This window comes from Mesoplodon bidens, assembly GCF_964165515.1.
Source record: "Mesoplodon bidens genome assembly, chromosome: 14".
Taxonomy (NCBI): domain Eukaryota; kingdom Metazoa; phylum Chordata; class Mammalia; order Artiodactyla; family Ziphiidae; genus Mesoplodon; species Mesoplodon bidens.
Window position 1 is genome coordinate 66,340,923 of NC_138170.1, and position 10,390 is coordinate 66,351,312.

Genomic DNA, 10,390 nt, shown 5'->3' on the forward strand with positions numbered 1-10,390 from the left:
CTAGGAGAGCCCCACTTCCCAGTTCCTGCGGGTCCCCTCCATACAACTCCATCCCCTGAGGCACAGGATTGAAAGGACCCACCTAAAACCAAAGGCCATCTTCCGTAGGGACCAAAGTAAAAATAATACCTGCCGGTAGCTTGAGGACACAGCCAGGCATCTAAACACACCCATCTCCTCCCTCCAGGACGAGGCCCAAGCTCTGCTCCGTGGTCACTGGCCCTGACTGGGCAGCTGTCAGGTGGAATCCCCCATCTCTGCCCAAAGGCCCCAGAGAGGCTGCCCTGGGCACTCGAAGGCCATTTGATGTGACCAAGTCACCAGGCCCAGTCCCCCAGTCTTACCTTTTCCAAAAGTCTTTGGGCTGGAGTCACTGCTTCCCCTGGGAGTGTACGGGGCCCAGCACTGGTCCAAGGGATGCTCTCACAGTACACGGCCACCAGAGCCCGAACCTTGCTTGGGGACAGAAGCACAGGGAGAGCGGCACCTTAGAGTCCACTGAGGCCAGGACTGAGGACAGACTGCCCCGGGCTCTCTGCAGCCCGTCCCCCAAAGCAGAGCCTGGCCCTCAGATGGGGGCTTGCCATCCCAACTCCAGCAGCCAGGGCACCGTGATCCCCACCAGAGCCCACTCTTCCCCGCCCTCTCGGCCTGACTTCTCCCCCAAGCTTGGCTCCAGACCCCTCCCCCCATTACACCTTCTCAGCCTCCTTCATGGGCTCCCCAGGTGCTCTGCCCTGAGCACCGCAGCCTGCTTCCTGAACTGCTCAGGCATCCCCGATTCTCCACACTCCTCCCAAGGGGTCGCCGGGCCCCTGCTCCAAGCCCTCCAGGGAGAAGTGGCCCTCCACCTCCCAAGCACCCATTCTCTCCAGGGCAGGACCTCTGATCCCCTCACTCTGCAGAGGAGACTGAGGCCCACACAGCTGGCTCCCAGCGGCAGAGCCAGGCCTGGGACCCAGACTCCCACCACAGAGCTGGCCCCACTGTTCCCACTCTCCTGCCCTGACAGCTGAGGAAACGGGGCCAGCCGGTGCTCCTGGAGGCCCCACTCCTGTATCCTCTCCCCATCTCCATCTTCTCACCACAGAAGACCACACTCAGCCCCTTGGCCAGCCCACCAGCTCAGAGAGTGGATCAAAGCTCAGGCTGAGGAGGCCAGAGCCAGGCCAGGGAGGCCCCTGATGGACGGCTGAGCAGGGAGGGCCCACAGACAGCCTGGCCCCGATGGAAAAGCCCGGCAGCCCAGCTACATCCCCCAGGCGGAGCCCCTGGGAGTACCCGAGGAAGATCCCCACCCCCTCATGACTTCCCTAGGTGCCCCTTACCTGGGGGGACAGCGTCACGGGTGCCTGTGCCCTGGGTGGAGAAGGCATCTGGGAGATAGTCTGCAGGGGGCAGCTACTTTCTGGGCCGTGAGTACGATCCTCAGGCATCCAGAGGGCCCCAACCTGTAACATCCAGGGACCTATGATGAGGAGAGACAGAAAGAAGTCAGTACAAATCACAAACACTTTTTAAACCACTTCGCGAGAAGCCCACCAGGAGTTAAAGCATTCTTATAGTGAAGAAATCTGCCACTAAACCAAAGGACGCTTCTTTTTTAACATTTGGACTCTCTTGCATGCCTCAAAATTTCCAAGTCCCCAGGCTGCATGACTGTAGGCCGAGTTCATTGTGAAGAGTGTCAGTGAAACCCATGAACCCCCTTTGCTCGTGGACAACTCAGGGTCTTGGGGAAGGTGGAGTTTATCAAGGGCGAGTCTGCCACTTTGTTTCCCCATCAGTTGCTACTTTCCTCATCACTGTGCCAGCTGCCCTGGAAGCTCACACTGAGTGTCAAGCTTTGTGACCCCTCTTATCACGGGCAGGTATGTGGTAGGGCCTCCCCGGAGGCCAGCTGTCCAGTTTTCTCTCAGGAGCACCAGTCTCCATCTGTACGAAGCTCCTGGCCCTTGTTCTCACTTTGTTGACCAGGCCAACCTCAGACCCTCTCAGCCATTTCACTGTCCTGTACTGACCGCTTGAGCACGCCAAGCCTCTTCCCAGCCTCCCTTAGTCCTCTGGGGTCAGTCATCTGCTCCTGCCCTTGACCTGACTTCACTCTTTTCCCATGTGATAAGGGTCTACCAGCAGACACTGTGACTTCACACAATTTTCTAAATTCTCTGCTGAGATAATAGTGACCCATTTTCACCCTGACAGGCAGGGAGGTGAACGGCCAGAGCTGATCAGTGATAAAATCAAGGGCAAAGCCCACATCTCCCAAATCTCCCAATTTCTACTCGAGAGTAGGCCCCTCGAGATATCATCTGGGGACAGGGCAGGATGCAATGTCAACTTCCTTTTGCTGAGCAACAAATCCCAACACAGGGACTGAGAAAACCTGCCTTCTGTCTGGAAGCCAGCCCGCCACGTCCCCACGCAGGCCCCAGAAGGCCGAGCAGCTCCTAGCAACCCTCCTGGCCAAACAGTGGCTCCAGCCCGGCCCAGCCAGCACGGCCCCGGCCCAGCCTTTGCCTGGTCTCACTGATTACAGCCTCAAGCCACACGGGTTCTCTGTCCGAGGAGAATTTTCCTCATGATCAGGGGAGAAGGCAACCCCCTGTCTGCTGACAACTGGGATAGGGCTTTGGCCACATGGTAGTGACAAGCTGCCAGGAATAGCTGAGGGACACGGCACTTCTCCCGAGCAATGTGGAGGGAGATTCTGCTCCACAGCTCCCAACACCCCACCCCTCACCCCACTGAGCGAGAGACTCAAGACACTGGCAAGGTGGCTGCTTTGGGCAAAGCCCAGAAGGAACATTCCTGGGGGGACAGACCTTCCACGGCTGAAATAAAGCAAACAAGCTGGAGTCCAGTCTTTGGGGGCAGTGAGGGGTGCAGGCCACACAGACACCTGCTACCCATTCCTAACCAGAGCGCAGACTTTCTGTGCGAATTACATGTGGAAAAGCGATATTTAGCTACAGCCCTTGTTCTCAACCTCAGCCGCAGATCAGATTCTTCTGGAACTGATTAAAGTGACAGATTCCAAGGCCTCACCCCAGGCCCCAACTGAGGTAGAGTTCTCTAGGGAGCAGCCACAGGAATCTGTTTGGGGTTTTTTGTTTTGTTTTTTTCTTAACTTCTGAGTGACTCCGATGTTCAAACAGGATTGAGAACCACTAGGCTATAGTTCACATTCCCTTTATATTAAGATACCAGCCCTGTTTCTGACCTTAGGCTGCCAAAGTGGATATTGCTGCTCAGTCTCCCCAGAGCAATCATGTCTAGGAGGCTAAAGAGAAGACCTGGAGCTGCCTTAGAGTGCAGATACGTAAGGTTCAGCGGCCCCTTCTGAGCAAGCCTGCCCTCCACCCGACTCCCCACAAACTCCCTGGCCCAGGTTTCTCCATTCCCCGAGGGACACCTGCAGTACAGAAGGGAAACCTGGGTCCACTCCATAGCTTGCCCCGGCAACCCAGTCGGCAGAGCCCCTTTTAGGCCTGCCCGCTGCTTGCATCCACACCTTTGACCCCTCGGGCCCTCGGGGTCTACATGCAGGGCCTCCTCAGTGCCTGCCCACGGGGAGGTGCCCACAGCTGTGGACGGACAACCATGTCTTATGTGAGAGCAGTGGGTGCCACCTCCCCAGGACCCGGTGGGAACTTAAAGATCTATGTCCAGACTATAAAAACCAGGATCAGAAATTCCATTCCAAATGTGGACAAAGCTTTCGGGTTTGGCATGGACAGTGCTGACCCCTGAGGCACAGTTCACTGAACCCCCATTTGACCTGGCACTGTCCGGGGCACCAAGGAGTGTGTCCCCTGTTGGAAGAGCCAGCCCCTGACCTAAAGGGCTAACAGCCAGGGGGTTCTGGGGACCAGGGTTCCGTCCTCACCCCCAAAGTTCTGGATCGCCCAAGATGGCTGGCTCCTCCACCTCGGCCTTGGTGTCCGCACTCAGGGAGAGGGGTGGCCCGAGGTAACTGACCATTGTCTACTCCTTCCACTAAAGCAATGGCTAAAGAGGTTCCATGGTGACCAACACCACAGGAATGAAGAAAGGCGACAGAAGGGACTCAGGTTTCAGGTGGAAAGGAAACAAACATGGACTCTCCCAGGAAGGAATGTCTGCCCCAAAGATAAAATCCCAACCGCCCTGTGCCTTGCACAGCCCGCAGGGAGCCAGTGCCCCGCTCCGGGTCCACCTTGCTCCCAAGGGAGCTGGGCAGAGTCTGGTCCTCACATGAACAGCCCTCAGCAGGAGGGCCAGCATCTGAGTAGGGAGGAGAGATCAGAGCAAGGGGACTGGGGAGGGGGTCGGCTCCCAATCCTGGGATGTGGGTTCCATTAAGTCAGAGAGTGCATCTGCTCAGATGTGTTTGGTGGGAACAATAGTGCCGTGTCCAGGCGAGGAGAGAGAGAGAGGAAGGCAAAATGGCTGAGTTACCACACCTAGTGTTTGAACCCAAAATATGTGCCCCACTGAAATACTCTCTGAAGAGGGGCCCCGGGTGTAGGCAGCCCTCCCACCCCACAGCCCTGCCCCAGCCTGCCCCTGAACGCCCACCTCGGGACACCTGGAACTCTGCTTTGAGGTTGACACAGCTAGGTTGGAACCCTGCCCTGTCCCTCTTTTTTTTTTATATATATATTTATTTATCTGGTTTCACTGGGTCTTAGTTGCGGCAGGCGGGCTCCTTAGTTGTGGCACGTGTGCTCCTTAGTTGCGGCATGCAGGTGGGATCTAGTTCCCTGCACTGGGAGCACGGAGTCTTAACCACTGCACCACCAGGGAAGTCCCCTGCCCTGCCCCTCTGGAATTCACTTGGGAAGCTTATTTAATTCCTCTGAGCTTTGGTTTCTTCATCTGAAAAAGCATCCTAACAAAGGGCTTTGTTAGGATTAAATGAAGTCATGTACAAAAATAATTCAGTACCATTGCTGGTAGATAATCACGAATGTCAGGTCTGAGCCCTTTCCCCTCCTCTCCCACCCTACATGCACACACACGCGCACGCATTCACACACATGTACAAACGTGCAAACCCACACTGCCTTTAAAGTTACCAGGGGCCAGCCCTCCAGTCCTACAAGACAGACCCAGGTGACGCAGGCGCCCCTCACGAGGAGGAGACAGATGTGTCTATAGAGTTAAGAGGCTCAGGCTAGATGGGTCTCCAGCTGTCCTCACGGCAATTCTCTGCCATGCAGGGAATGCTCGCTGCAATGCCCAGAGAACACGGCCTGTGTTCTGCGGTGCTGTCTCACTAGGTACCTGGAGGCCCTCCGTGGAAAAGCTGCAGCCTCGCGGGGCCGGGAAGGAAGCAGGATCAAGATGGGCAAGGAAGGGCTTCCCTGGTGGCGCAGTGGTTGAGAGTCCACCTGCCGATGCAGGGGACACGGGTTCATGCCCTGGTCTGGGAAGATCCCACATGCCGCGGAGCGGCTGGGCCCGTGAGCCATGGCCGCTGAGCCTGAGCGTCTGGAGCCTGAGCGTCCGGAGCCTGTGCTCCGCAACGGGAGAGGCCACAACAGTGAGAGGCCCGCGTACCGCAGAAAAAAAAAAAAAAAAGAAAGAAATGCAGACGAAGGCTGAACACAGTACCTGACACATGGTAATAACTCTCAATAACTGCTTGCAGCATGAATGAATGAATGAAGAAAGCAAAATTAAGGCATATCTTGACACACAGTCTTATTGAGAAGAAACTAACTGAAGGAAAGTAACATTTCTTATTTCCGTGCTGCTGTGTACCAGGAACTGGGCTACGTGGTGCTAAATATTATGCCGCTTCAATTTTGAATCAAGTAACAAGGCAGATATTATTGTCCTCATTTTCCAGATAAGAAGACTGAGGCTCAGAGAGGTTAAGTAACTAGATCAAGGCCACAGAGCGACTGAGTGGAAACATCAGGGCTGATGCCCTCTGCTCTCGGAGGTACTGGAACACGGTACTCCAGAGCGGACACTTAGGAGTCGACAGACTTGGATTAAATTCCACCCCCCGCTAGCTGTGTGACTTCACACAGCTAAACTTCTCTGAGCACGCAGCACATGACTAAACTTTCTCTGAGCCTCCATTTAACTGTAATGAAAGTAACACTGTCTGCCACACAAACTTATTGAGAGTATTCAGTAAAATATGACAAGCACTTAATACTGTGTCTGGCCCCTAGCAAGTACTCGATAAACAGCGGCTATTAATAATATTGTTTGTTTAATAGCAATTTTACTGCACGTGTTCAGATGTTCAAGGAGAGGGAAATGTCCTTTTTGAAAGTCTCTGAGGTGAGAAGTTCAGAGGCCTGGCTAAGGCTGGGTGGCAAAGGTGTCCTTCCGTTGCATGTCCTGCTCCTGGGTGAGCAGGAGGCAGCAGGCACGCCGGGGCAGGACAGGCCTGCACCTCAGGGACCTCCCGGGACAGGGTGGATCTCACGGTCAAGAGCCCAAAGCAGTGCTTCTCAACCATTTTCATGCCCTGCACAGCTGAGGGATGTGGTCTTCAGTTTGTAAAATCTCAGTGTGTGTTCTGGAGGACTGGGTGGACTAGAGAGGAAGGGGACAGCTTCATAATGTCTAGGCCTGTGACATGTGGGACAGCCGCCCACATCCTCCCCAGGAATTCTGATATGAGAATCACTGGTTTCAAAGATACGAGAAACCTACGTATGAGAGGAAGTTTTCTTTAAACTGTGTTTGAAAACTAACGAAGGTAGGAGAGAAGCAGAGCTGCCCTGTTTGATTGTTCAGGTTGGGCACTGCACAAGGGCATCATAATTAAGGGGACACCACTCACACTGCAGATTTGTACATTTAGTATAGCTCTTCTCTGATGAATAAAAGTAAAATGTCTTGAGAGAGAGGCATCTTTTTCTTTCTTTTTTTTTTTTTTTTTTTGCGGTACGCGGGCCTCTCACTGTTGTGGCCTCTCCCATTGCAGAGCACAGGCTCCGGACGCGCAGGCTCAGCGGCCATGGCTCACGGGCCCAGCTGCTCCACGGCATGTGGGATCTTCCCGGACCGGGGCACGAACCCGTGTCCCCTGCATTGGCAGGCAGACTCTCTACCACTGCGCCACCAAGGAAGCCCGAGGCATCTTTTTCTTTTTTTTTTTTTTTTGCGTTACGTGGGCCTCTCTCTGTTGTGGCCTCTCCCGTTGCGGAGCACAGGCTCCAGACACGCAGGCTCAGCAGCCATGGCTCACGGGTCCAGCCGCTTCGCGGCATGTGGGATCTTCCCGGATCAGGGCATGAACCCGTGTCCCCTGAATCGGCAGGCGGACTCTCAACCACTGCGCCACGAGGGAAGCCCATCTTTTTCTAACTCACACAAAAGCACCATATGAGAAAGCGGCAGCCCTAGTGACAATGGGTATGTAACATATCCATAAATTTACAAAGCCCAAAATCTTCTGAGCCTTCCCCCACTCTTGTACATATGTTGATGCAGATATAAATTAGAGATCAGAAACTGTGCTAGTCATTTAAAGAAGTTTCACATTGTGGGAACAGGATGTGCCTTTACCTGCTTCTCCTGCCACTAAATTTCAAGGTGCAAGGGATCTTGGAGGTCAGCTAGCCTCCTGGCTGGTAGAAGAGGGACTCATGAGAGGCTGCATGACAAACCCAGGAATGTCAAGAGCCAGTGCCTACCAGGGCCCCGCATCCCTGCAGGCATCATACTAGCCACCAGCTGGCAAGGCCCTGAACAGGGCTAGGAAGAAAGCTTCCTTCTCCAAAAAAACAACTTCCCTGTAAGAAGCTCAGAAGACTTCACAGCACCAGCTCTGTGCTTCTCTCAGTGGCCCCAGGAGAAGAAGGCCAATGCTCCTTGACCAAGAGCTAGAATCTTACACTTGCCTCTCCAGGGCATAGGCCGGGTTTTGCCTGAGAAATTGAAATGGCTTCTGTGGAAGCTGTTGGTTTTTCTGTCCTTGTTTAAGTGAAGGGAAATCCAACGCCCAGGAAGGGATATGAGTTGGGCCAAGAACAAGAGGTTCTGAAGCAGAGACAAAGTGGAAATCTCAGACCTCCAGACAGCTGCTCTGGAGCCCAGGTCTGCAACTCAGAGATCAATGACAGAGAAATGTTGTGGATGAGTGATCGGTCCCCCAAGAAGGGGAGTGGGAGGGTAGGGATAGAGGGGCAGGAGGACAGAGAGGAAAATGGAGGTCAGTAAACTGAGCAGAGTGAGGGGGCTAAGAAAGGGACCAGGGGAAAAGGGGCACCAAAAAGGAAGGGAAGTGGGAGGAAGAAAGGCAAGGGTAGGTGCTCATTTCCTAATCATCCCGGAAATGCAAATTAAAGTCAGAATGAGAGGCTACCACCAGTCTGCAGAGGTTGGCAAAAATGAAGAGTATAGACTACCAAGTGTTGGTAAGATGCAGAGTACGTGTGGCTGGTGAGGTGTAGATGGGCCGACCACTTGGGAGAGACCCTAGGCCCAGCAATTCTACCCCTAGGTATCTACCCTAGAGAAAATCTTGTATGTGTGAACTCAGGAAGAAGTAGGAGAATGTTCATAGCAGTTCTGTTGATATGGACAAAATGTGGAAATAATCCCAATGCCCAACAGGAAAATGGAGACATAAGTTATGGTGTATTCGTGCCATGGAATATTCCACGGCAATGGAAATGAACAAACCAGTGTCCTACTCAACACCACGGATGACTCCACAGCGTAATGTTTAGTGAAAGAAGCTTAAACACAGAGGACTCTGTGGAGTGTGACTCTGTGTATAGAAAGTTCAAGGGAAGACAAAATTAAACAGAGCATTTAGAAACACATACATGGGTGGGAAAGCCTTATTGAAAAGCAAGGAAAAATGAGGATGCGATTGGCCCTGGGGGGAGGGAGACAGCTGTGCTAAGGAAGGGGCCCACGATGGGGTTGGTGCTGGGATGCTGCCAGGGTGTCTATTTCTTGACCTGGTGGTGGCTGCTACACAGACATTCGCTCTTCTTTAAACTGTTTTTGAGTTTATATAGTCTTCTGTTTGCAAGAAGTTGAGCATCAGATCATCAATTTCCAAGTATGCATACTGGTGAACAGAGTCTGGTGCCTCTGAGGCGACCCTGGGGGCAAAGGGAGGCCTTCAGACGTAGGACTCTCTGCAGCTCAGCTTGACGTCTCCCCATCCCTTGCTTCCACTGCATCCTCTTTCTTCAGATCTGCTAGACCAAGGCTCCAGGGGCTGAAACAGCCAGTCCTGGGAAGCAGTCAGCCTGAGGTGGGAAAGGCTGCAGGCCCCGTCCTGCCAGGACGTGGTGGAGGGCAGGGAGGGGCTTGCCGGGCTCAGGGCCAGCCCGATTACTCGCCTCTGCCCACCCAGCTGGGTCCGGCGCTCTGTGTGCTCCACTCCTCACACGCAGCCCCAAGGGAGGCATTATTTAACCTCCCACTTCACAAGTGAGGACACAGGCTCAGGGAGGAAAGAGCTCAAGTCCACACAGCAGGGAAGAGGTGGAGCCGGAATTCAAACCCAGAGCAGAGCCCCTCCAAGGCTTGCATTTCACACGAGTTCCCCGCACCCCTCAGCCTTCCCCACGGCCCGCACGTCCACCCATGTCCCCCACCAGGGAGCCTCGGCTGGGTGGGCACCTGAGCCATGTGGCATTACCCCAAACAGAGAGCTCTGACAGAGGCCGTGGCCGGGGAGGGGACAGCCCAGGACAGCCCCTCCTTCCGCGGCTCTCCGCTCAGAGAGCAGCAGTCCAACCGCCCCTTCCAGAGCTGGCACAGCAAGGCCCAGAGAGAGGAAGGGGCCTCCCGGCAGTGACTCAGCCTCCATCATGGCTTGACGTCCCTGCCCTCACCGCACCTCGGTCCTTGCTCCAGACCAGCTCCTGGACACCCCTCCAAGGGCTTCAGGCATCCTGACTCACCTTCCCATCCCATCCACACGCCAACAGCCTTGTGGACACATCACCTCTCACCTCTCCGTCCAGAGGCCAAAGCCCTGTCACTGGAGGAATCCAGATTCCATGGTCTCTCCACAGACGATGCTGCCTGTGGGTCCAGGGAAGCAAAGACGGGGCGGCCCCACTCCTGGCCTGCCCTGGCCCCGGCCCAGCCTCGCAGCCCTGGGCTGCAGGCGTCCTGTCTGGGCGGGTGCTGGGGGCGGCCACTGGCCCTGCTGCTGGCACTTTCCTGCTCACCGCCAGGCTATCCTTGAACAAATGAGGCTGCATAGCAACCACCGCTCCCTGTGTGAGGGAGAGAGGGAGCCAGGAGACGTTTCCCCACGGTCTCGTTTCCTCCAGGGCTCACCCAGGGCTGGGCCCTCCCAAGTGGCCAGCCTGTCCTGTGGGCTGCCAGAGAGAGAGAACGCCTGGCAACCAAAGCAAAGGCCAGTGCAGCAGGCTTGGGCAGGGATGCCATTGGCATGTAACTCCTG

At 54.9% G+C, this 10,390-nt stretch overlaps 1 protein-coding gene across 1 annotated transcript in view; it reads right to left on the reverse strand.

The window, feature by feature from the left end:
* TOGARAM2 (TOG array regulator of axonemal microtubules 2) overlaps window positions 1-10,004 on the reverse strand; it is a 47,274-nt gene extending 37,270 nt beyond the window's left edge. Inside the window, 7 exon segments of the mRNA XM_081253901.1 lie at window positions 345-386; window positions 389-456; window positions 790-899; window positions 1,122-1,192; window positions 1,329-1,361; window positions 1,364-1,468; window positions 9,879-10,004. Of these exon segments, the coding sequence (XP_081110027.1) occupies window positions 345-386; window positions 389-456; window positions 790-899; window positions 1,122-1,192; window positions 1,329-1,361; window positions 1,364-1,468; window positions 9,879-9,891 (442 nt within the window). The 5' untranslated portion in view covers window positions 9,892-10,004.
* Between the last annotated feature and the right edge of the window lie 386 nt (window positions 10,005-10,390).